General features: G+C 48.8%; 1 protein-coding gene across 1 annotated transcript; it reads right to left on the minus strand.

Moving 5' to 3' along the window:
* Nucleotides 1-6,720: 6,720 nt before the first annotated feature.
* Nucleotides 6,721-27,153, minus strand: TMEM221 (transmembrane protein 221). Its single transcript, XM_085637828.1, has 3 exons — nucleotides 26,036-27,153; nucleotides 20,928-21,013; nucleotides 6,721-8,201 (listed from the first exon to the last, which is right to left on the minus strand). Exons 1-3 carry the CDS (start codon nucleotides 26,314-26,316, stop codon nucleotides 7,663-7,665), a joined length of 906 nt encoding a protein of 301 aa, XP_085493954.1. The 5' UTR covers nucleotides 26,317-27,153; the 3' UTR covers nucleotides 6,721-7,662.
* Between the last annotated feature and the right edge of the window lie 380 nt (nucleotides 27,154-27,533).

Below are 27,533 nucleotides of genomic sequence, written 5' to 3' on the forward strand. Positions count from 1 at the left end.
GGTGCCTCCTTATTGGTCTCTCTGTCACTGGCACCTCTCTCTCGGTTCCCCTGGTGTCCCCTTTCCTGTCTCACTGTCCCCGTCACCTATCTCCCTCTGTCCAAGGTTACTGGCTTCTACGACACCTGGATTCTAAGAAGCTTGGTTACTCTTACTACATTACTGCATTCTAAGAAACCTGGTTCCTCCATTCTCAGAAACCAAAATATTGAGCTCAAATAAACATAAAATATGCCCTGCATTTTAAGAAATCTGGTTACTGCACTGTATGAAAACTGGTAACTGTATCCTAAGAAAAGTGATTACTGCATTCTAAGAAACCTGGTTGTTGGAGCATTTAAAAAGACACGATTACTGCATTCGAAGAAACATGGTTACTGTCCCAGATTACTACATTCTAGGAAACCTGGTTCCTGCGCTCTATGAAACCGGATTCCTGCGCTCTACGAAACTGTGCTCCTGCGCTCTATGAAACCAAATTACTGAGCTTAACCGAACAGGTTTATTGCATTTTAAGAAACATGATTAGTGTGTTCTAAGAAACCTCGATACTTCACTCTGAAACCCTCGATTTAAATTCTTAGAAAGACGGTTACTGCACTCTAAGAAACCCAGTGCTACATTGGAAGAAAGCTGACTACTGCATTTTAAGAACCCTGGCTGGTGTTTTTAAGAAACTTGGTACCTGCATTCCAAGAAGACTAATTACTAAATAAAACAAGCATTTGCAATGCAATAGGTCTCACGTTTACGCGAGTTTGAGCTATTGACATTGCAAATAACAATGCCTTTTGTTTTTGTTTTAAAACCTATATAAAAGGTATTGTAAATGCGAGACCTATTGCATTGGCATAGCCAATAGGTCTCGCCTTTGGGGCCTTACAAGTGTTTAATCATGCAACAGTTAATATTGTTGCACCAAGGATATTGTGCTGCATAACTAAATACTTATAAGGTCCCAAAAGCGAGACCTATTGGCTATGCCAATGCTTGTTGATACAAAGTAATGGAGCAAATATCTTCCATGTTTCTAACAATTTACTGTAATTTGAGCCTGGGACTTGATGGTTACATACAGACACTTGAAGCTCGTGCATGAATACACCGAGCTACCTCACTGGGTTTGGAACCTCTGGATTGTAGGTTACACACAGATATATCCAGTAGTAGTAGTTTACATCTTTTGAGCAAGCCTGGATGGAATGGAGCTCTGATCTGCACGTAGATCCACACCGCAGACACACAACTTATATGGGTTATAGTGTCGAGAATGAAATATGTGGCTTGTATGTTAGGCACTGATCTCTCAGCATTGTGTGCCCAGGCCACTAAGCTGCCTTTCTGACTTATTTCATATTGATGTCAAAAAAGCAAATAATCCTTTTTATTAACACCTATTGTTGTTGTTCAATTCAGTTTTTCTCATTATCGATCTTAAAAGAGTGCAAACAAGAAGCTTTGAAGATTCAAACCTGAGAACCTGCAGGTGAACACCAATATCCACAGCAGGCCCATTGATCCCATGTGCTGACTTACAAGAAAGGGATCCATTTTGTCACGGGCATGCTTCATCTTCAATTTGACATTTTTCGCGGCAGATACATTTTAAGACATCTTACTCTCAGAAACGTGCTGAGGAATATTGGAAACATTTGTTGCGAAAATAGACGTGATATCTTTATTCGGCTTCGCCATTGCCCAGTCGCAGCGCTTTACTACACAAGGCGCTATGTCTAGCCTTCCCAAGGTTTCACCATGAGCTTACGCCGTCCATAACATTGGCCATGACTGGCACATACCATTGAACTGTGGGACATGAAAGGGCCGTTACGTATGTGAGGGGCCCGGGGGGAGGGGTGAAGAAGGCAAGTTCGACTGAAGAAAACATTGCACCCAGATTCAATAATAACCGAGGTAATGCTCTGGGAGGGGAGTATGGGGGGGGCCAGGATTTGGGCAGTAACGTGGGTCCAAAAGATGTTTCGTTGCAAGGAGTGCAGAGGAGGGTGAGCTGGGTTTAAGCAGAGAAAGACTTTAGTAAGCGCTGCACAATTAATTACATGATCGCAGACTCGCAAACAGAGAGCAGAGTTGGCAAACAGGAGCATAATTTCATTTAGGGAATATAGGAAACTGAATAATGTAACAGGATGATAAATTCTGCTTTTGCTAGATCGGTAGGTCCTTTTTCAATACAGCAGAACGTGTCATTTCCCGACCATCATGTTTTCTAATGTAGTTGCCTATAGGGAGGAGATTAAAATATGGGGCCATGTGTTTAAAAAAACCAGAATGGAAATTCACTACAATCCGCAGAACATATTTAATTTCTAATGTATGCTTCATATTTTGTTTTGTTCAATACTGTTTACCCAGGTAATGATAAAATGAAATCGGAAGTCTTGGCCGCATTTGAATCACTCCTATTCCTACAGCGGCCCCGGTTGAACTTTGAGGACATCGTTTTCTTATACTAATGAATCCAAACCTTCGGTTAAAAACATAGATATGCCCTCGTTGTAACCATGAGAGTTACGTTGCAGAATGTGACAAAAGAAATGTCACATCGTTTACGAGGAAATGACAAGCTGGTTAGGAGATATTTTATTTGAATAATCTAGCGTGAATAACATGTCTGCAAATAACCCTACTATTGTGTGCGGCTGAGGGGAATCATCTACCCATCAGATTTGTGTCTGTATTAACCACAGAGGAGCGAGGGGAGGGAGCGCGGCAGCGAGGCGAACGCACACTGCTGCGCGTGCTAGACACGGACGGGAATGGGCGTTGCAAAGGCGGGACATGCGCCCGCCTTTGCCCAATCGTGTACCTTTTTTTTTAAAAAAACACGCGAAAGCCAATGCCTGATTGCGGAAGCCTGATCATACGCACGAGCGTGTGGTCAGCTTTCAAAACCCCATACAAAAGGGTGCTCGCTGCGCGAGCAGTGCTTCGCACTGCAACACAGGCGCGAGCCCTAAAAATAAATAAACTATTTACTGCATTCTAAAAAAACATGATTTCTGTGTTCTAAGAAATCTTGTTTCTTCGCTCTAAGAACCATAATTATTGCATTCTTAATAACCTGGTTACTGCACTCTAAGAAACCTGGTGCTGCATTGTAGGAAAGCAGATTCCTGCATTCTAAGTTCCCTGGCTGATGCATTCTAAGAAACTTGGTAACTGCATTCCAAGAAAACTCGTTACTAAATACAAAAATTTATAAACTGTTTACTGCATTCTAAAAAAACATGATTAATTTGTTTCAAGAAATCTTGTTTCTTCGCTCTAAGAAACCTGCTAACTGCATTCTAAGGAACCAGGTTACTGCACTCCAAGAAACCTGATGCTGCATTGTAGGAAAGCTAATTACTGCATTGTAAGAAACCTGGTATTGCATACTAAGAAAGCGGATTACTGCATTCTAAGAAACCAAATTACAGAATTCAAAGAAAGCTAAGAAACCTGATTATTGTATTCTATGAAACCCGGCACTGCATTTTTAAGAAGCCTGATTTGCTGCATTTTAAGAAACATGGTAACCGCATTCTAGGAAACCCGATTACTGCATTCTATGAAACCGGGTTACTGCATTTTAAGAAATAAATTACTAAGTTCCATAAAGTGGTTTACAGCATTCTGAGAATCCTGGTCACTGTGTTCAAAGTAAACCAATTACTGCATTCTGAGAAACATGATTAGTACATTCTTAGAAACCTGGTTACTGTACCAGATTACTACTTAATAAGTAACTTGGTTTCTGCACTCTAAGAAACCAAATTACTAAACTCAAAGAAACATGTTTATTGCATTTTAAGAAACCTGATTACTGCATTCTCTAAACCAGATTATTGCATTCTGAGACACCTGGTTACTGCAGTGTAGAAAGTTGATTACTGCATTCCAAGAAATCTGGTATTGCATTGTAAGAAACCAGGTTACTGCATTCTAAGAAACCTAATTACTGAGTTCAAAGAAAGCTGTTTAATGCATTCTAAGAAACCTAATTACTCATCTGAAGAAAGGTAAGAAACCCCATTATTGTATTCTAGGAAACCCGGCACCTCATTTTAATAAACCCGATAACTGCATTCTAAGAAACGCGGTACTGCATTTTAAGAAACGTGGTACCTGCATTCTAGGAAACCCGATTACTTCATTCTATGAAACGGGGATACTAAATTCAAAGAAAGCGATTTACAGCATTTTGAGAATCCCGGTCACTGTTTTCTAACAAACCCAGTTACTGCGGTCTGAGAAACACGATTAGAACATTCTAGGAAACTGGTTACAGCATTCTAAGAAACATGGTTACTGTATTCTAAGAAACCTCGTAAATCTATTCTAAGGAGCCTGGTTACTGTGCTAGATTACTGCATTTTTAAGAAACCTGGTCCCTTCACTCTAAGAAACCAAATTACATGTTAATTGCATTTTAAGAAATCTGATTACTGTATTCTCAAACCCCGATTATTGCTTTCTGAGAAACCTGATTTCTGCTTAACAGGAAACCTGGTATTCCATTGTAAGAAAACTGATTACTGCATTCCAGGAAATCTGGTAACTGCGTTCTAAGAAACCTGGTTCCTGCAATCTAAGAAACCTAATGTTTAAGTTCAAAGAAAGCTCTTTGCTGAATTAGAAGAAACCTGGTTACTGCATTCTAAGAAACTGGATCACTGTCACTTTGTTCAAAGAAACCCAGTTATTGCATTCTAAGAAACTTGATACTGCATTCTAAGAAACCTGGGTACTGCATTCTAAGAAACCTGCTACTGCATTCTAAGAAACCTGGGTACTGCATTCTAAGAAACCTGCTACTGCATTCTAAGAAACCTGGGTACTGCATTCTAAGAAACCTGCTACTGCATTCTAAGAAACCTGGTTACTGCATTCTAAGAAACCTGGGTACTGCATTCTAAGAAACCTGGGTACTGCATTCTAAGAAACCTGGGTACTGCATTCTAAGAAACCTGCTACTGCATTCTAAGAAACCTGGGTACTGCATTCTAAGAAACCTGCTACTGCATTCTAAGAAACCTGGGTACTGCATTCTAAGAAACCTGCTACTGCATTCTAAGAAACCTGGGTACTGCATTCTAAGAAACCTGCTACTGCATTCTAAGAAACCTGGTTACTGCATTCTAAGAAACCTGGGTACTGCATTCTAAGAAACCTGGGTACTGCATTCTAAGAAACCTGGGTACTGCATTCTAAGAAACCTGCTACTGCATTCTAAGAAACCTGGGTACTGCATTCTAAGAAACCTGCTACTGCATTCTAAGAAACCTGGTTACTGCATTCTAAGAAACCTGGGTACTGCATTCTAAGAAACCTGCTACTGCATTCTAAGAAACCTGGGTACTGCATTCTAGGAAACCTGCTACTGCATTCTAAGAAACCTGGTTACTGCATTCTAAGAAACCTGGGTACTGTATTCAAAGACTCCTGGATTCAAAGCAACATGGTTAATCTATAAGAATAGTGTATTCTAAGAAACTTGGTTTCTGCACTCTAAGAAACTTAACTACTGAGCGCAAAGAAACATGTTTATTGCATTTTAGGAAACCTGATTACTGCATTCTCAAAACCTGGTTATTGCATCGTAAGAAAGTTGATTACTGCATTACATGAAACCTGGTATTGCATTGTAAGAAACCTGGTCCCCACATTCTAAGAAACCTTATTATTAAGTTCAAAGAAAGTCGTTTACTGCATTCTAAGAAACAATGACTAATTTCAAAGAAATGAAAGCATCCCCATTATTGTATTCTAGTAAACCCGGCACTGCATTTCTATTAATCCTGATTACTGCATTCTAAGAAACCTGGTGCTGCATTTTAAGAAATTTGGTAACTGCATTCTAGGAAACCAGATTACTTCATTCTATGAAACTGGGTTACTAAATTCAAAGAAAACGGTTTACAGCATTTTGAGAATCCCGGTCACTGTACTGTATTCTAAGAAACCCGGTTACTGCGTTCTAAGAAACATGATTAGAACGTTCTAGGAAACTGGTTACAGCATTCTAAGAAAGTTGGTTAATGCATTCTAAGAAACCTGGTTACAGCATTCTAAGAAAGCTGGTGCCTGCATTCTAAGAAACCTGCTTGTCACATGGCAAGAAACGGAACTCCGAGAAACATGTTTACTGCATTTTATGAAACCCGGTTACTGCATTCTTAGAACTCTAGAAACTGTGTTATAAGAAACCAGATTGCTGCATTTTAAGATACCCGGTTACTGCATTCTAAGAAACCTAATTACTGAGTTCAAAGAAAGCAGTTTAGTGCCTGTAGGTGCATTCTAAGAAACCTGTATAGTGCATTCTAAGAAACCCAATTACTGAAACCTGGTCCATGCATTCTAAGACCTGGTTACTGTATGTTAAGAAACCTGATTACTACATTCTAATTAACTTGAATAGTCAATTCTAAGAAACCCAACTATTGCTTTCTAAGACCTGGTTACTGCATAATAAGACCTGGCTACCTCATTCTAGGAATTCTGGTTACTGCATTCTAAGAAACTTGATTTCTCCTTCTAAAAATGTGATCACCCTGTCCCACTCACAGTGCTATGATAAATGTGTTAAGAAACATCAGATTTTTATGTCAATAATGATTGTTTTATCTGTGAGACTAAGATCACTTTTCTGAAGTGTTCCAAGATACTTTGTTTTCCATAAGGCCTCCTCCAATAAACTTCACAAACTCGAAATTAGCAGAGGACCCGTTTATTGAAAGATTTCTGTTAAGCGACCAATCACCGGCGGCGCAGCTCAAGATTCTTTACTGCCATAAGTCAAAAGCTCTGGTCCAGGCTGCTTGGAGCGGAGGTGGACGGAGCCTCCTGGAGCCCGCTTCTGCAGCAGACTTCCACCGTTCACCCCATGTAAATCAGCCAATGGGCTTGTCCGTCAGAGTTCAAGCCGTGTGTTCTGCAGCTTTCGATAGTCTAAGATGCTCTCAGGTCTGTGTATTAAGTCCGCTTTGCGCATCAATTGCTGTAGATGGAGTAGATTTCAATCTATTAACTATAGTGTTAGATTTTCTGTCCTCGCGGGATGTTTTGCAGATTATCTGGCAGCAGGTGGTTGAATTCATCTACGTAGTAACAGTCTGCACTGCATTCCAGTGTGCAGGTGGACAGCTTTGCTCATCTACGTTCTAATAGGGAGTTTTGCGCATCCAGGTATAATCAGGCAGTTTAGCTCATCTGTGTACTAATGGGGTGTTTTAATCAAGTCTTTGTAGAAGCAAGCAGTTTTACACCTCTGTGTCCTTGCAGGGTGTTTGCACCTGTGTGCACAAGCAGGCAGATGTTGCTCATCTGTGTAGTATCAGGGATGTTTGCACTTGGATATACAAGAATGTAGTTTTGCTCAACTATATTCTAATACTGGTGTTTTGTACATCTGCAACGAACATGGCGGATTTACGTGTCCATGGACTTATAGGATATTTTGTGCGGCTTGTTTAAGCGAGAAGTCTTGCACTTGTACTAAAGGTACACTTACACTAAATGCAAGCATCCCATATTTTTGTGCTTGTAAGATGGCCTGGTGCTGTTGCCACATAAGAGTATATAGAGTCCTGCTTCAGGCTCAAGTCTTCTGTCCCGGTCCTTCGACCAGGTCATCGAGGGGAACGCTGCTACTTGTTAGACCAAGGTAGAGTCCTTGGCCGTGGCGCCCTGTTTCCGCCCTACCATGGTCCTCATCTCTTGGGTGATCCCATTCCAGGGCTTACTATGGGACTGCAGCAGCCCTGACTCAGCTGACAAGGTGCGGTGCATGCGTGGGATGGTGTAGCCATCTTTCTCAGTCATACTGCTTTGGTGGCGAGGGACCGTCCCGTGGCTACTTGCCGATGTCACGTCGCTGAGTACAGGTGAGGTGGGTTGTGCCTTCTCGACATATGGTGGATAGGAGAACTCTCTGTGGATTTCCGGGCGAGGTCTCGGTTTTGGGGTTTCTTTTATGTTGTTGAGGCCATTGGCTGGGGTCTCGCTTCCATGTGCAGAGTCGTTCTCGTACATAGTGTTGGCCAGTTGATTGTGGCCTCGCCGCCGAGCCTGGGAGGCCTTAAAGATGGCATGGGTGACCGTGAGCATAAGGACGAGTATCCCGGAGGACAGAATGCAGGCACTGGTGACGCCAGTCTCCATCTCGAAGAGAAGTAACATGTAGATGGACAAGGCTGGAAGACAAGAAAAACAGCATCAGTCCTCTAGAGGCCAAGTGGGTGTTTTTTATGTCCTGCATAACCTGGCTGTATACAGTCCTTACTAGCTGTACGTGCATCCAAAACATGGACCAGTCATGGGGGGAGCTTTGGGCCCATGAGCAGGCAGTGACAAGCAATACCGAAACAATGAGATGCAACGTGAGAGCTTGTCCCACAAGTGCAAACAGTGTGAGGGTTTGTTGCACATGGACAGGCAGAGTGAGGGTATGTGGCACGTGCAAACAAAGTAAGGGGTTCTGTCACATGGACAGGTAGTGTGAGGGTTTGTGTCACATGTACAGTGTGAGAGCCAGAGACACATAGACAGGCAGTGACAAGCACTACAGAAACATTGAGAGGCAGTGTGATAGCTTGTAATGGTGCGGGCAGTGTGAGGGTTTGTGGCACATGTACAGGCAGTGTGAGGGTTTGCGGCACATAGACGGGCAGTGTGAGGGGCATAGGCACATAAAAAGGCAGTGACAAGTGTTAGACCTGCCAGCCCTTTGGCTGTCCCCTCATTGTTTCTTCCTTTACCCTCTAATTTTTCTGTCCACTAGTTTTTTTTGGTGTTGTCTTAGAGGCTCTGGGTGCCCCATCATCACTAATTGATGGTGTGGCGCAAGGCGCTTCCCTAAAATGGAGGGAGGGAGAGAGCTCCTCCACAAAATGGTGGCCCCTAAACTGTCACCTTAGAACCTGGGCCATAGGCTGGCATGAGGAGTTCCAGAACCTTCTGGGCCACTCTAGCCAGTCAGGGCCCAGGCTATATATAGAGGTGAGGTGCGACGGCCATTTTGTGTGGTGATCGGAGGTAGTCAGGAGTAAGGCACCTGAGTGGGGAGGTAGGAGCGCCAGAGGGGGGGAACTGACTGTTCTTAGGGCCTGCTTTTTCTCCCCCCTCAGTTGACAGCACCCCTACCTCGTGCCCCAGCCCTGCCTTCAGCCTCTGACCCTGGGATCACGTCAACTTTTTGTGCTCCCCGCCTAGTCAGGACCCCTGACGAGAACTGGGGAAGAGAGTGACCATTTCTGACCTTATCCACCATTTTCCTGACTGTGCCAGGGTCCCCCCTATCTTGTTCCGCCACTGGCGTGTGGCCTGCCGCATTCCAACCAACCTGTCCTGAGCCTGGGCGTCGCTGTGAGGAGACAGGGGGCACTAGGCGCCGAACACTTCGTCACCCCCGAACTGCCGGCCACCCCTTAATTTGTGCCACCTCCGTCGGGGCTGTCCCAGAGAATAGCTCACCGCTGCGGCCCAGTGCCGGAAAGACCGCCCCCATAGTCATCGGGGCCTGTGGAGAAGCCCAGGGCCCCATCGCTGCAGTCGGAAGGCAGGAAAGCCCACTGGAACCCTGCGAAGGCCTCACCAGGCCTGGAGCCATCCTGTGAGGGCCACTCAAGGCCGTGAAGCGGATACCCCCCATCACGTGACTGGGCCGCGCCCCGCAGGTCGCGCTGCATCGGCGGCTGCGGGCCCTGGAAGTCTGAGGGAAACTCCGGAGCCGCCTGGAGTCCTGCGGAGCCCCCACCACCTCGCCGGACCGCGCCGAATGGAGCGCTGACTGAGAGGAGGCCCGTGAGGGGCGAAAACCAGCACAGGGGCCGAGAGAAGGCTGAGGAGAAAGGTAACCCCTGGGGGAGGCGGTCGGAAGGCCGTAGAGAGGCCCAGAGTTCGCCCCTCCCCTGGGGAGGCCCAGTGAGCCACAACATTTCCCCCTGACCTGGGACCCACCTCACCAGCATCTCTTGCCTCTGTAGGGCTCCAGGACAAGGGAGTTTGGGGCCCGAGGACCTCGCCTCAGAAGGAGAGTCCCGTTAAGGCCTTAGGTACTTGCCGGGGATAGCACTAATGAGGTACTGAGTACACCGCTTAGCGGAAGGGCCACTTTTAAGGCGCTATGAAATTACCAAGTGCAGTGCTATGTTAATGACTCTATTTAAGGCGCTATGAAATTACCAAGTGCAGTGCTATGTTAATGACTCTATTTAAGGCGCTATGAAATTACCAAGTGCAGTGCTATGTTAATGACTCTATTTAAGGCGCTATGAAATTGCTATGTGCAGCGCTATGTTAATGACTCTATTTAAGGCGCTATGAAATTGCTATGTGCAGCGCTATGTTTAATGACTCTATTTAAAGCGTTATTGAATTTGCTGTGCTGTGTTTGACCACCAGGTGGCGCGCTTGATTTCACATCAGGGCTAAGGTACTTAAGTACTGCCAATTTAACCACAACGAAATGTTTTGACCCTAATGTGGTGTAGATAAAAACTGATTGGTTTCATTTGAAAGAAAAGAGAAACCTGATAAAAGGAAAGATAAAACTTTTCTAACTTTTATAATACCTTGGTGCAGTGTCGTTTTTAGTGGTGATACGCTGGAGTGCTGAGGTGAGTGTGATGCAAGCACGACATGTTACTCTGGAACTTGGCCTTTCCACCTGAGCCAAGCTGCCCTAGGACTTTAGGTCCAACAAGTTGGTGTTCAGCGGTGGGATTCTGAGCTTGTGTTTGCGTCCATTCATCAGCAATTCAGTGTGCGCCACGCACCCTACACCTGATTTTTGTTTTTATTGGAGTTTTCTCCAGGTTGTCTCCCTGGTTGGATTCTTTTTGGATTTTCCGAAATTATCCCTGTCCTGTGGTGTGGCTTTTTCTTGAAAGAAGGTTCCTCTTACCTTGAGAGTTATTTTCCGCATTGTTTAGGACCCCACCTGGCAGGATGGAGTTTGAGCTGGGTAGTCTAGAAGAGTACACTGTGACCCAGCTAAAGGAATTCTGCCAGGAGAGGAGGTTATTTTTCAAGCGGGGGGCAAAAAGAGAGGAGCTCCAGACTAGCTTGAGGGCCTGGGTAATGGCCCACCCTAGCGGGGGACGGGAGGAGGAGGGACCGGACACCATGGAAGGGGCAGAGTCACTTCTTCCCCCTGAGAACAGCAATATGGTTGCAGGACCCAGGGCGCCTTCAAGCGCCGGTAGTAGCGCTTCAGGGGGAAGCCTGTCTTCGGCTGATTTAGCCGACAGGAGGGAGGAGAGGCAATTCAGGATGGAATTAGCCCGCTTGGAGAAGGAGAGGGAAGAGCGGAGGTTCCTTCATGAGCATCATTTGAAAGAATTGGATCTCAAGGCCCTTCAGTTCGGGGCCCCCAGTAGTCCTGTTGGTGGCAGCGTACAGAAAGAGGTCACCAGGGAGCCCAGACCCCACTTACCAAAGGACGTAGTTGCCAGCTACGGTCTTGGGGACGACATCGCCAAGTGGTTGGCTGCCTATGAGGTCTCCTTACGAGCCCATGGGATCCCGGAAGCTCAGTGGGGGGGTGGTCTGTATAGGTACATGCCTCCGGTGGGGAGGGATGCCCTTTTAGCCCTAGAACAACGGGAGCAGACCAATTACCCCACCATGAGGGTCGCCTTGATTAGGAACTTTGGGCTGACCCCTGAAAAGTACAGGTAGAGATTCCGGGGTAGCCAAAAGCTGGCCACCCAGAATTGGGTGGACTTCCTGGACTACGCCAAAAAGGCTTTGGAGGGCTGGGTGCAGGGCAGTGAGGTCAAAGACTACGAGGGGTTGTATAACCTGTTTTTGAGGGAGCACCTCCTCGAGAAAAGTTTTCCGGAGCTGCGTCAACACCTGGTGGACAGCAAGCTGACTAATACTAGGAAGCTTGCAGAGGAGGCGGACATCTGGGCTAGTACCCGGGTGTCTTCTAAAGGAACTGGGGGGGACTCCCAAAGGACTGGACAGGGCCCTTCCCAGAAGAAAGAGGGGGGAGACAAAAAGAAGGAGTTCCCTAAAGGCCCCCAAAAGAGTTCGCAGGGAAAGGGATCAGGATTCCCTCCTAAGGTTGGCCCCCACAAACCCCCTTATCCTGACCGTGGTCAGCAGCCTAGGGTTGTCCGTTGCTATGAGTGTGGCGAGATTGGGCACTACAAGGGGGATACCAAGTGTCCCAAGAGACCACACCCTCCCACAGGAGGAAAGACCCCCGGGGTGGCGAGTGTAGTGCTTGGGGAGGAATTGCCCCTAGATAAGGGAGGTGAGTGGGCAGGGCTAACATTAGTGTCCCTGGGAGACTGCGAGATGGTTCCTAAGACCCATGTGCCCTCGAATACTACCAAGTACAGGCAATGGGTCACCATCAATGGCCAGAGGATGGAGGCTCTGAGGGACACAGGAGCCAGCATGACTATGGTAAGGAGTCAGCTGGTGTCCCCAGAGCAGGTGGTTCCCAACGTAGTCCACCTGGTTGTGATGGCTGACAACCGAGAGGGTCACTATCCGGTGGCTCAGATTCCCTTTGAGTGGGGAGGGGTTGCGGGTCCTCTTCGAGTTGCGGTAAGCCCTGCCATGCCGGTCAACTGTCTGTTGGGAAATTACCTTGAACATACGGCCTGGAAGGAGGTCGAGTTCAAGGCTCATGTGGAGATGTTGGGGTCGCCTGAGTGGACTTGTGCCAACACACGGTCCGTGACTGCCCGGAGGGGGAGTTCACAGAGGTTGGAGCCTGGGACAAAGGCCCAACCAGCTGCCGAAAAGGGTAAACGGGGACAGGGGAAGCCTGCCCCGCATCTGCACCTCGTAAGGTGGATGGGGCAACTGAGGTGGTCCCGGAGTCCACAGAGGGGGATGTGACTTCCCTGGAGGGTTTACCTACCCCTGCAGAATGGCAGGTGGAGGGAGGACCTACCAGGGAGGAGTTTTGTCAGGCCCAGAAGGAGTGCCCCACCCTTGAGGGCTTACGGCGGCAGGCCGAAGCCCAGGCAGTGGGTAATGATTTAGGGAACTTCCACATATATTGGGAAGATGGTCTCCTCTATAGCGAACCCAAGGCTCCGGTGCATGGATCATCCCGGGCCTTGGTGGTTCCCCAGCGTTACCGAGCCTTTCTTTTGGAATTGGCTCACGAGATACCCTTGGCAGGACACCTGGGACAGGACAAGACCTTTGCTCGGCTTGTCCCTCACTTCTACTGGCCTCAGATGAGGATTACGTCCGACACTTTTTGTAGGACATGTGTCACCTGCCAAGCTAGTGGGAAAACAGGGGTGAAGCTGAAGGCTCCCCTGGAACCACTGCCTGTCGTTGGCATCCCCTTTGAGAGGGTGGGCATCGACATTGTTGGGCCATTGGATCCACCAACGTCTGCCGGTCATAGGTTTATCCTGGTTCTGGTAGATCACGCCACCCGGTACCCAGAGGCTATTCCTCTGAGGACCATTACCGCATCTGCGGTGGCACGGGCCCTGATGGGGATTTTCACCCGGATGGGGTTCCCCAAGGAAGTTGTGTCTGACAGAGGTGCCAACTTCATGTCGGCATACATGCGGGCTATGTGGAAGGAGTGTGGAGTCACCTACCGGTTCTCCACCCCTTATCACCCTCAGACCAATGGTCTGGTGGAGAGGTTTAATAAAACCTTGAAGGGCATGATCAGGAGTCTGCCCGAGAGCCTGCGGAGGAAATGGGACGCCCTCCTGCCTTGTTTGCTGTTCTCCTACAGGGAGGTACCGCAGAAGGGAGTGGGCTTCAGCCCCTTCGAGCTGTTGTACGGGCACCCTGTACAAGGACCCCTCAGCCTGGTGAAGGATGGATGGGAAAAGACTCCCAGAAAACTTACCCCGGATGTGGTGAGCTACATGCTGGGCTTTCATAGCCAAATGGCTAGGTTGTGGAAGCAAGCTTCCGAAAACCTAGAAGCCAGCCAGACGGTCATGAAGGAGTGGTATGACCAAAATGCTCACCCGGTGGAGCTGGCACCTGGCCAGAAGGTGTGGGTCATAGAGCCTGGAGAGCTTAGCGCCCTCCAGGATCGCTGGTCAGGCCCCTTTGAGGTGATTGAGAAGAGGGGCAAGGTCACCTAAGTGGTGGATCTTAAGACCACCAGGCAGCCCCATCGGGTGCTCCATGTCAACCGCCTCAAGCCCCACCAAGAGAGATCAGAGGTCACTTTGATGATGGTGACTGATGGGTCAGAGGAAGAGGAAAGTGAACCTCTCCCTGATCTTTTCGCGTCCCAAGAGAAGGATGGGTCGGTGGAGGGAGTGATCCTCTCACCATCTCTAACTCCCGAACAGCGGAAGGACTGCCGCCAGGTTCTGGAGCAGTTTGCTTCACTGTTTTCACTTATTCCGGGAAGGACTCATCTGTGTACCCATGATGTGGACACAGGGGATAGCCCACCTGTGAAGTCCAAGTCCTACCGCTTGTCGGATAAGGTGAAGGCTAGTATCCATGGTGAAGTCACCAAGATGCTGGAGCTGGGAGTGATTGAACCTTCAAGCAGTCCCTGGTCCAGTCCGGTGGTACTGGTACCTAAAGCTGCCCTGCCGGGCACTACCCCAGAACTCAGGTTCTGTGTGGATTACAGGGGACTGAACTCTGTGACGAAGACCGATGCTCATCCTATCCCGAGGGCGGATGAGCTCATTGACCGGCTGGGAGCTGCCCAATATCTGAGTACCTTTGACCTTACATCCGGGTACTGGCAGATCTCCCTGACAGATGGAGCAAAGGAAAGGTCAGCCTTCTCCATCCCTGAGGGTCACTACCTGTTCTGCGTGATGCCCTTTGGGCTCAAGAACGCCCCTGCCACTTTTCAGCGGCTGGTGAACCAGGTCCTCTCCGGGATGGAGGCTTTCTCGGCTGCTTACCTGGATGACATCGCCGTCTTCAGCAGCAGCTGGGAGGACCATTTGTGTCACCTTCAGGCTGTCCTTCAGGCCCTGCAGCAGGCGGGTCTGACGATTAAGGCTAGCAAATGCCGGATCGGGCAGGGGTCGGTAGTGTACCTCGGTCACTTGGTGAGTCGGGGCAAGGTGCAACCCCTCCAGGCTAAGATTGAAACCATCATGGCCTGGGAACCCCCCAAGACTCAGACGGAGGTCCGAGCTTTTCTGGGCCTCACCGGTTACTACCGACGCTTCGTCAAGGGGTATGGAACTATCGTGGCTCCCTTGACTGAGCTTACATCCAAGAAGCACCCTCGACGGGTAATATGGACCGAGGTGTGTCAACGAGCCTTTGACACCTTGAAACAAGCAATGTGTGCGGCGCCTGTCCTCAGGGCCCCTGACTTCTCCAAAGAGTTCATCGTCCAAACGGATGCGTCGGAGCATGGCATCGGGGCAGTGCTGTCGCAGCTCAATGAAGAGGGTCTGGACCAACCGGTGGTTTTCCTATCCAGGAGACTACTCCCCCGGGAACAGAGGTGGAGTGCGATCGAGAGGGAGGCTTTTACGGTGGTGTGGGCTCTGAAGAAGTTGCGGCCATACCTGTTTGGCTCGCACTTCCTGGTTCAGACCGACCACCGGCCCCTCAGGTGGCTGATGCAAATGAGGGGCGAGAATCCTAAGTTGTTGAGGTGGTCCATCTCCCTACAGGGAATGGACTTTAGGGTGGAACATCGCCCAGGAGTGGACCACGCCAATGCTGACGGTCTCTCCAGGTATTTCCGCCTTAATGAAGAGAACTCCCAAGGGATTGGCTAGCTCTCCCCACTTTCAGCTGGGGGGGGACGCGTGTTAGACCTGCCAGCCCTTTGGCTGTCCCCTCCTCATTTTTTCTTCCTTTACCCTCTAATTTTTCTGTCCACTAGTTTTTTTTGGTGTTGACTTAGAGGCTCTGGGTGCCCCATCATCACTAATTGATGGTGTGGCGCAAGGCGCTTCCATAAAATGGAGGGAGGGAGAGAGCTCCTCCACAAAATGGTGGCCTAAACTGTCACCTTAGAACCTGGGCCATAGGCTGGCATGAGGAGTTCCAGAACCTTCTGGGCCACTCTAGCCAGTCAGGGCCCAGGCTATATATAGAGGTGAGGTGCGACGGCCATTTTGTGTGGTGAACTGAGGTAGTCAGGAGTAAGGCACCTGAGTGGGGAGGTAGGAGCGCCAGAGGGGGGGAACTGACGGTTCTTAGGGCCTGCTTTTTCTCCCCCCTCGGTTGACACCACCCCCTACCTCGTGACCTAGCCCTGCCTTCAGCCTCTGACCCTGGGATCACGTCAACTTTTTGTGCTCCCCGCCTAGTCAGGACCCCTGAAGAGAACTGGGGAAGAGAGTGACCATTTCTGACCTTACCCACCATTTTCCTGACTGTGCCTGGGTCCCCCCTATCTTGTTCTGCCACTGGCGTGTGGCCTGCCGCATTCCAACCAACCTGTCCTGAGCCTGGGCGTCGCTGTGAGGAGACAGGGGGCGCTAGGCGCCGAACACTTCGCCACCCCCGAACTGCCGGCCACCCCTTAATTTGTGCCTCCCCCGTTGGGGCTGTCTCAGAGAATAGCTCACCGCTGTGGCCCAGGGCCGGAAAGATCTCCCCCATAGTCATCGGGCCCGTGGAGAAGCCCAGGGCCCCATCGCTGCAGTCGGAAGGCAGGAAAGCCCACTGGAACCCTGCGAAGGCCTCACCAGGGCTGGAGCCATCCTGTGAGGGCCGCTCAAGGCCGTGAAGCGGATTCCCCCCATCACGTGACGGCGGGGGCGGCGTCTCGCAGTCCGCCCCCGCCGCCGGGTGATTTGCCGACTGGGCCGCGCCCCGCAGGTCGCGCTGCATCGGCGGCTGCGGGCGCGGGCCCTGGAAGTCTGAGGGAAACTCCGGAGCCGTCTGGAGTCCTGTGGAGCCCCCACCACCTCGCCGGACCGCGCCGAGTGAAGCGCTGACTGAGAGGAGGCCCGTGAGGGGCGAAAACCAGCGCAGGGGCCGAGAGAAGGCTGAGGAGAAAGGTAACCCCTGGGGGAGGCGGGCGGAAGGCCGTAGAGAGGCCCAGAGTTCGCCCCTCCCCTGGGGAGGCCCAGTGAGCCACAACATTTCCCCCTGACCTGGGACCCACCTCACCAGCATCTCCTGCCTCTGTAGGGCTCCAGGACAAGGGAGTTTGGGGCCCGAGGACCTCGCCTCAGACGGAGAGTCCCGTTAAGGCCTTAGGTACTTGCCGGGGTTAGCACTAATGAGGTACTGAGTATACCGCTAAGCGGAAGGGCCACTTTTAAGGCGCTATGAAATTACCAAGTGCAGTGCTATGTTAATGACTCTATTTAAGGCTCTATGAAATTACCAAGTGCAGTGCTATGTTAATGACTCTATTTAAGGCGCTATGAAATTACCAAGTGCAGTGCTATGTTATTGACTCTATTTAAGGCGCTATGAAATTGCTGTGTGCAGCGCTATGTTAATGACTCTATTTAAGGCGCTATGAAATTGCTATGTGCAGCGCTATGTTTAATGACTCTATTTAAAGCGTTATTGAATTTGCTGTGCTGTGTTTGACCACCAGGTGGCGCGCTTGATTTCACATCAGGGCTAAGGTACTTAAGTGCTGCCAATTTAACCACAACGAAATGTTTTGACCCTAATGTGGTGTAGATAAAAACTGATTGGTTTCATTTGAAAGAAAAGAGAAACCTGATAAAAGGAAAGATAAAACTTTTCTAACTTTTATAATACCTTGGTGCAGTGTCGTTTTTAGTGGTGATACGCTGGAGTGCTGAGGCGAGAGTGATGCAAGCACGACATGTTACTCCGGAACGAGGCCTTTCCACCTGAGCCAAGCTACCCTAGGACTTTAGGTCCAACAACAAGCACTACAGAAACACTGAGAGGCAGTGTGATAGCTTGTGGCACATGGACAGGCCGTGTGAGGGCTTCTGGCACATGGACAGGCAGTATGAGGCACATGGACAGGCCGTGTGATGATCCGGGGCACATAGGCAGTGACTAGCACTACAGAGACATTGAGATGCAGTGTGAGAGCTTTTTGCACATGTGCAGCAGTGTGAGGGCTTGCGGCAAAGACGGGCAGTGTGGGGGCTTAGGGCTCATGGACAGGCAGTTTGAGGGTTTGTGGCACATGGACACAGTGAGAGGGCTTGGGGAAAGTGTAGGCTGTGTGAGGGCATGGGTCATATGGACAGGAAGTATCAAGCACTACAGACACATTGAGAGGCATCGTGAGAGCTTGTGGCGCATGTGGACAGGAAGTGTCCAGGTTTGTGGCACATGGACAGGCAGTGTGTGGGCTGATGGCACATGGACAGGCAGTGTCAAGCACTACAGACATATTAAGAGGCAATGCAAGGGCTTGTAACATATGAACCCTGAGTGTGAGCGCTTCCGGCATGTGTACAGGCAGTGTCAATCACTTGGGACATGTACTGGCAGTGTTAAAGCACTTAGGGAACATGTACAGGGACTGTGAGTGCTGGGGTCAAGTGTACATGCAGTGTGAGGGCCTGGGACACATTGGCAGCCAACGTGAAGGGTAGTTGCCCATGGACAAACACTGTTAGGAGTGTGGGTGTGCTTGTCGCACATGCACAGGCAGGGGGAGGAGCTTTGGGCACGTGGACAGTCAGGAGGAGGGGCTTCAGGCCCATACACATACAGTATCAAGCACTGGAGTCACGTGCACTGGCAGTGTGGCGCTTGGAATGAATGGAAGGAGAGCGAATCAGAGGAGGGTTTTCAAACCGCAAAATGTGTTTCGAAATAATTATCGGATTGCAATTTAGGATGTTATTGCCGTTCTTTCCAAATTGCTAATCGGTAACCTATGTATTAATGGTTTGTGACCATAATTCCAGCCACAAACGACTGATCACTTACTGACTCGTGAGTTGATGTGGTGACTGATTTACAAAGGGGAGGAGATCCCGTTGCACCCCTTCGCCTTTTAGAATCTGGGTCGCAACATCTAGGGGGCCATTGGACCCCTGCCTGCCCTCACTGAGGTTTTCCAAAATGGAGAACATTTCTTTTTTTTAAACCAGCCTGAGTTCCTTAAGGGAATGCAATTGCATGAGTGATGGTCTTCTGCCCCTTGCAGGCCACCATCCTTCAGATTGTAGCAAAATGCACAGGGTCTCAAATTGTGACCTCCATAATGAATATTAATTAGGCAGGTCATTCTGCGACACCTTGGAAGGCGTTATTATGTGAACTGACCGATTAATAACACGTAGGTGAATTTACAATATAACATATTGGCCGCAAAAGTCGGTCCGCATCTTGCAATCCCTTCAAGTGGCCACTTTCATCGTGCATCTTGCCCCGGGTTTATGTTACTCAACCTAAAAGCCTGAATTTACAAAAATTCTGCAAATAAGGAATGGCCTGCTAAATTAGTACTCCCCTCAAATATGGCCTCTAAGATTTGCATGGAATAGCGGAAAGCAGTGGACCCTCACAATACGGCCAGCAAGAAGGGAGTAAAAAAGTATGCAACGATAACTGGAAACAACAGAGGCCTCCACTTTAAAAAAGGGTATAAAAAAATAAACCAAAATCAGAGCTTAATACTAGGATGTTTGTCTGTATTATGTGAACTTAGAGGGTGAGCGCACCTCCAATTGCATAGTTTGGAAGTATTTTAGAGACATAAAAGGATTTTTGATCAACACTGCTAAATAAAAAGCAGTGTTACAGAATGCAGATCTGACCAGATTTAATCTGGGTGCACATACATTTCAAACGAGGCGGTGGGTGCAGTAGTTAACTGTTGTGGTTTATTCTTGACACCATCTACAGCAAAAACCAAAGCAAAGGAATTTCAAGATCTGAAAATGGCCACCATGTGCTCAATATGGCCTTGGAAGATCACCATAGAGGGACCATTTCAAGAGTTAATTCGGTGAGACGAGGAGATGATGTACAGGATTTACGATCAGGCAAAACAACATATTGCCCAACAGGATAGGTGTATCAATTTAGCTGGCAACTACTAAGTAACTTTAACTATAGTAGTAGTATTTTAAGAATATTAAATTTGCAAATCCAATTTTTTGTATTGTATTATCTGGCAAATATATGCAAGGAAAATGTGCAATTTCACTAACTTCAAGACGTTGTTTCCTCATGTTCATAGAGACATGAGGAAGCAATTTTTGAGAATGTTGCTCATCTCTAGAAGAGGAAATCTTATAGTGAAACCTCGGAGATCATTAGAACATAGAAATCCCAAAGAATGTATGTTTCTAGCCACGCGGAATGTGAACAGTGTATGCTGTTCTCCAGTATTCCTAAAGGAAGGAAAGAGATTTTTTGAAAAATATATCTTTAGGATTTAGTGGATACAAACTTTTGAAGATGTGAATTTTCTACTGGAGGAAATTTCCTATAAAGTTGGTCATTCTGTGATAAATTTTACAAGATAAGTAACAAACAAATTTCAGACATGTGGAAATGGCCTTTAAGGGAAGAGTAATGCCTCAGTCGGTCCAGAACCCAAGCATACATCGTCAAATAAAGACACACTCTAGAATCCCTTCTATTGGTAATTGTGGGTGGTGTAGTAGTGGCTAGATAGGACTGCCTTTTTTTCTCTTCAATGAAAGGCCCCTATAAAGCATGTTGGATGTTGTGCAGAAGAATCTTTGGAATTTGGAAACTATAAGCAATAAAGGAAATAGATGACTGGTTCATTGGTGTTCATCAAGATATGGGCTGATAAGTAGAGACACCGGTGTATGTTCCTCAGTCCGGTGTTTCTAAAAGGACAAGTGTTTCTTCGGAGTAAATGAAATAATGTCTCATCCTGTTTTCCTACAGGTCAGTCTCAAAGAGTAACTGTCTTTCTCCACCGTTAAACGTGGACATCTTTCTCCATGCCCAGTACCACTCTTTCCAGCCACTCAGACTTCTCTTGTTTGGTTTGAAAGGGATTGAACAGTGCAGAGTCTTTGAAATAAACAAATGTTTACCTGCCAAATACACAGCCACGCCGAAGCAGAAGAGGCCGACAGCTACGTGTCGAATAATACGAGTGTCCAAAAGGAACCAGTCGCCCCTAAAACATTGGAAACAAAGAAGAAAAGCATAATTACTTTGTTATTTTTCCTTTTCCGATATGATAATGAAGCTAAAAACCAAGTGGTCTGTGGCATATACTTGGAACTGGTCGCTGTGGGGAGGTGGTGCCAGTGGACTACGCAGCGCTGTGGCGGGTCCCCCTTTTACAGATGGCAGTGCTCCATTCCAACAACATTAGGGAGCACAGCGCCCCCTATAGAAAGGATAAGGCACCTACATGTTTGACTTTAGGATAGTAAACCTATGTCTTGGCCAAGAAATGTTCTGTTGAAGTTTTGGTGGAGGCGTCAGGACGATGCCACGGACAGTGTCGTTGGTCTGGCATTCGACCGTCAGAGGGTGAGCCGACAACCATCCGACAGCGACTGCACTCTCTTCAAGAGGAAAGAATAACTAACGAGGTAGAGATTAGAGAACATATTTGCTGTTTCAAGCACATATTGTGGTGCGTCATTAGCGAGACAGCCAACCCCGTCCACCAAAGGAGCATCAGTTGGTATCTATGGTAACGTAGCCTCGCCTGGATCCAAGGGACTAGAACCTAACTCGAAATCCTGTGCTTTACATGAGATATGTTTGTAAGTAACTGCAGGTGCGGAAAAGATCATGCAATCTTAAAAGTAGCCTCTTCCAAGGATGGCCACACTCCACGTTTGCTTTTTAAAACAGGTTTGTATCATCTCAACGGAAATTGGTGCGTGCGCCCTTACCCCCAATAAAAGGACTATTTAAGAGGGTGGCCCCCAAACCAGTTCCCTTCATTACTAACCACATGAGTTGATATTAAGAAAAAAAGACTTGTTTTTCTCCAGTTCAGACCTGCGTAAAAGGTTCCAACATTAGACAAAGATTGAAAAGTCTCATGGAACTATTGTACACAGAATGTTTTTACTAACACCTGTGTGTGGAGCGGTTTCCAATTAAATACACTTTTGGGACTCCTGAAACCCTTCTGCATCAGCTTTAGTTTCTGGCACCACTGCCTAGGACAGAGGAGCAGCAGCTTGTTTTGTTGTTGTGTCATACAATCGAACAGCGATAAGCTTTTCTGCAACTCTCTACCCCGTATATTCACCAAAGCCGCAGAAATGTAGGTCAGTAATTCAGTGTGACAGACAGGAGACGTGGGAACGACAGGGCCGACGTGAGCAGCGAGGCTAATGAGCCCGCGAGAGCAGGCCTCTCCAGAACGACACCACTCAAACATGGCCGACACAATGGAGCAAAAGGGTAATGTATGCAGATTTATGGGTAGTCACTTGCCGCTGACAGGCCCATTCAAGGGCCTTTGGATGAGAGAGTGGGGGGAAGCTTCTCTCCTGGTGCTTCTAAAGTCTGTGTTTCACTTTCTTACCATTACAATAAAGCATGTGTTTTGTATTGCCCCCTGGCTCTTCCATGAGAGCTGGTGCAGTTTTTGCCACACTGTGGAAACAGAGGGAAATTAATGCCATGAGGTCAGTCCCTCTAAAACTGCACAGTACACCACAGGGTGATAATACAAAAAAAAACATATGGAGGCCATGTAACAAACATAAGTCCAACATAAGAAAGAAATAAGGATAACTAATGTAAAAAATAAATCATAAGACTGGATGCAGTCTCCAAAGCTCACTGAAGCCATGCTAGTGGCAGAACATGCGCTATACCAATGGCAGTGATGTCACCTCGCAACATATATAACTGACTTCTAAACCTGACGTATGGTGCTGCAGTCAACCGGACGTCGAGACAGATATTGGAGAAAACTTGACAACAGATATTAACTTTTAAACAGTCCATCAGGTGAATGATGTCACCACAGCTCTCAAACCCAACCAGACGTCATTGAACAGGGCAGCATTCTAGAATGCCTATGGCTGAGGATTGTTAGGGATGCAAGGCTGGGTAATGAGCTCACTGGGTGCCCTTGGAGTGGCCTGCTCCGGGTCCTAAAAACTCTTCCAGCTTCTGGAAAGGAAAGCATGCATCCCAGACTCTGATCTGCTCACGCATGAGTGTGCCCTCACACATCCGTGCCTGACCTCGCCCAGACCCGGGCTGCATTAGCACCAAAATCTATGTATGTAAGTAAATACAGGCACCCCGAAGCAGGCAGAGACTGGCGGCTCGGCAGGAAAGCGCCTAGAGGCTCCATTTTCCCACACACCTGTTGAGGACACATTAATGTCCAACTTGTCTGTGTGTGTCACTCATCTCGGGAGTTGAGAATCTTGGCCTAACCCCTTTGCCAAATATATGGTATTATCAAGAACCTGGTGCCGGCACCTCCAGCAAGCAGTGTGATGTCACACCACACAGGTCCGAATGCCACAGCTGTAGCATTTTAAGAACTCCCCTGTCGAGTGTGACAGCAATATGCATCACAGCTTTGGAATGCGTAACTGTCTCAAAGTAACAGCAAGCGGGCCTGCCCACCCAGCCTTCAGCACAAGTGCACCCTCAGTGTTGGTGTCAGGTGGGAGCTGAGGTGACCCACAGTCTCCAAATGTATTGTTAGCACACTAGATGCACTCCTCGACTGCCAGGACCGCTGGAATTCTGCGGCAGGATAGGGCCAAATTATGCGGCAGGATTGAGCAAATTATGCAGCCAGAAAAAGCCAATATGCGGCATAATGCTGCACATTTTGTAATAGTATGACTTCATTTTTTCAGCATTTTTGAAATTGGTAACACTGTCTGGGTAGAAGCTGCGGCCTCATTAGTACCCGTTTAACACTCAAATGTAGCAATAAGCAACAGAAAGGTGGCCAGGGTAGATTTGCTAAAGGGACTTCCTCTGCGCTGCAACACGTGTTGCTACATTTTTAGTAACTTCTGAACTGTTTGAGAAATATTTTTTTGTTAAAAGCTGCAGATTATGCGGCAGATGATGAATTCTCTTGCAAATTAAGCAAATCTATAATTATGCGAAAATCGCTGCAACCGCACAATCGCATAATTCCAGTGGCCTGCCTGTACCCAAAGACATCAGGTAGCATGTCTCGCCCAGGACCCACAGCTTCGTATTCACCTTCACCCCCTGCAGCCTCGCAGTACTAGGGGTGGGCGTAACTCTCGTAATTCCATGTAGTGCAGTCACGCGGCATTACTTACGTGGCAATGCATTTTCACTAAGAAATAGTGCAAAATGCCATTGCACATGGATAGCAGCGCGAGCAGCCGATTGGTGACGTTAAATGTGCACGTGGGTTAGGATTTTTCCCCAATTTACACCCGGCATTTAGCACGAGCTTCTTAGTGCAAAATGCACCCTGGCGCCCAAACGGACTCTGAGGATTCATTTTTCAATACAAACAGCAATAAGTGCAGCGGGAGATGAACAGCAGTGCGAGCAGCCACTCGCGCTCGCTACAGGTGCCCTGACTGTAGGATTTCCCCCACAAATTACTCTTAATTATGCGAGTAGGCGCAATCACATTATTAATGGTAAATTCCCATCAAAGAGTAACGCAGAATTGCCTAAGTTACTCTCATCACTCTGGTGTAATTAATATTACTCCCTGCCTACCCTATACCCCTGGACTGGACGGATCCCACAGGCATCCCCACGAACACCCTCTCCTGACCCCTACATCATGCACATTAAACCATTCAGACGACTGTTCCGCACTCCCTACAAGCGCGAGCCCATACGAGACATGCCAATATAGCGCTATATCTCCCATACCACCAGCAGATATCCAATCGACGAACATGGAAGGATCCACTAAAGGTCCATTAACCCCAGGAGGAGAGGCCTCCTCTGACCCACCCCCTCTGAGCCGCCCAGTGCCGAGACCACCACAAGCTCAGGCCTCACCCTCACTTAGATGCTCCTTGAGGAACAACCAAAGCCTCCTCTTCATCATTGAAGGCGGATGTGTTCATAGTAACTACTTCCATCCGCTTAGCAGGATCCCCAAACGAGGAGCTGGCCGATGGGATCCAGAGGATGTTATTGAGCATGGTACCCACGCATCTCTATAGGGAGTACAGCGCTACCCAGGCCTCCTTATATTTAGGAATCAAAGCGGTACCCCAAGCCCCCCTATATATAGAGTACAGCTGTACCCCAATTCTCCCTATATTTTGTGAGTACAGCAGTACCCCATGCCTCCCTATATTTAGGGAGCAGACGGTACCCTAAGCCACCCTATATATAGAGTGTATATCGGCATCCCAAGCACCTTTATATATTGAGAGTACAGCGGTACCCCACGCGCCCTACATATAGGAAGCACAGCAGTACCCCAAGCCCCCCTATATATAGGGAGTGCAGCGGTACCACAAGCCTCCCTATATATACACATTGAGTACAGCTGTACCCCAAGCCCCTCTCGGTACGCCTATACAAACTTTAAATGTGACTGTGTTGTGTATTATACTACAGACAGAAGGATGCAATGTACAACGCCTATGTAACTGTGCACCTGGCTGGGCTGCTGTAAAATCCAGCACTGTGATTTACTGCAGATAGAGGGGTGTTATGTAAACCACCTTTGTAACTTTACGCCTGTACTATGTTGTAACGTTACTTTATTACCTATGCATTTCACCACTACCTATGTAACTGTAAATCTGGCTGGCCTGCGGTAAAATTCACCGCTATGTTTGACTACAGGCTGAAGGATGGTATGTTAATATACACAAATACTATGTTGTAATGTGAGATTACTCCCTATGCATTTCACCCCTACCATTATAACCATATGCCGGTACTATGTTGTAATGTGACTTTCCTCTGTATGCATTTCAACACTGCCTGTGTAACTGTACACCTGTACTATGTTGTAAGGAAACTTTACTCCCTATGCGTTTCTCCACTCCCTGTGTAACTCTACACCTGTACTATGTTGTAAGGAGACTTTACTCCCTATGCGTTTCACCACTCCCTAGGTAACACCCCTGAGCAGGCGCTAGGCCCAGCCCAGATGTCACTGGCTGTAACCCCGGTGTGGTGCACCCCCATATGAGGACACGAGCCCGGCCCGCTGCAGGGAAGTAGCTGTCGTCACCTCTCGGGCCCCGGGCCCTGCTCCCGGCACACCTCGGTGCTGAAGTAGGCATGCAGCAGGCAGACGATGACGCAGCAGGCGTTGAGGGTCAGGCAGAGGGCGGCCAGGCCGGTGCAGGCGGGCAACAGCACCCCGGGGGGCAGCGGGGGCGCCTCCTTCACCGCCCCCTGCTGCGCCTGGATCTGGAAGACCAGGGTGGCGGCCAGCACCGACATGATGGCGGCCAGGACCCCCAGGAGCAGCAGCACGGTCAGGGAGCGCTGGCTGTACCCAGAGGGCATGGCGGCGGCGCGGGGGGCACTGGGGGGATGAGCACACAGACCGGGGTGCCAAACTCCAGCCGAGGAGCCGCAGAAACACTCCTTTCAGTCACTGGTCCCAGGAGATGCGCAAAGTACCATTCGCAGGAGTCCTGAAAAGTTCACGGGCGCTGCAGGCTGGGCCAGTCCAGCAGGGTCCCCTACCTAGGAGAGGAGAGGCGGGAAGAGGGCATCAAACCCCAGCTGCAGGGCCCGGGGTCCCTCACTCGAGGGCCAGTGTCCACTCAGAGTCCGCGAGCAGGACAAAGCGCGGGGCGCGGGAAAGTCCTGCAGCGACCACCTGCCGGCGCAGGGGGGTCCTCCTCGGGGGACATGTGACAGCCCCCCCCAAGGCACGGAGTTTTCAATGCAAGGGCAAACGGTGGCCTGGGGGGTTAAAAGCTCAAAGTCTGCGCATCAAATGTCCTCCGACTGAAAAATATCCGCGGATCACAACGCAGGAAGAATGCGCAAAACGTCCTATAAACTTCGCGAAACGCCCGCTCAAAGTTCGCAAACTTATGAATTCCAAGTTCGCTCTCTCCCGAGGACCGTCGCCAGTTCTTTGTAATCCGTGTCCTGATTTCAGAGACCGACGCCGGTTTCTTCTAACACCGTGTCCTGATTTCAGAGCCCACCTCCTCTTCCCTGCACTGCCGAGGACCGCCCCTCACTCTCCGAGTACTGTTCGGGCATCTCTCGTCCGCATCCTCCGGGGGTCGTGCAGGGAGAGCGGGCACCGCGCCGTTCTGCTCCCGGGGAGATGTCCTGCCTCCTGGTGCCCGGCCGAGCCCATGTGACCCTCCGAGGGGGGATTACCGCCGCCCTGACGGCACTTTTGTTCTCTGGAATGTGGGAGCAGGCGGTGGTGCTTCGGAGGGGGGTGCAGGGGCTCAGCCTTTCAGCAGCACAAGGGAAACTGAAAGCAAGAGAGGGGGGCCCTGGGCGCTCGAAGGGGAACCCCCCCCCCCCCCGCGGCAGGTGCATTTGAAATCAGCATTTTTTTCATCCAATAGTGACCCATTTTTTAACGCACTTGAGGGCATCTGTGTTTGGTGACGAGGGAGGCCAAAGGCGTCTCAGTCAAAGGTCAACCCAAAGGGTGGAAGAAGCTTGCATAAATGTGTGTGTATGTGGAGGGGGGGGGGGTTACAACAGCAGGAGGGTGGAGGGGTGGATGATGTAAAAAAAACATGTGG

This window comes from Triturus cristatus, chromosome 12, assembly GCF_964204655.1.
Source record: "Triturus cristatus chromosome 12, aTriCri1.1, whole genome shotgun sequence".
Taxonomy (NCBI): domain Eukaryota; kingdom Metazoa; phylum Chordata; class Amphibia; order Caudata; family Salamandridae; genus Triturus; species Triturus cristatus.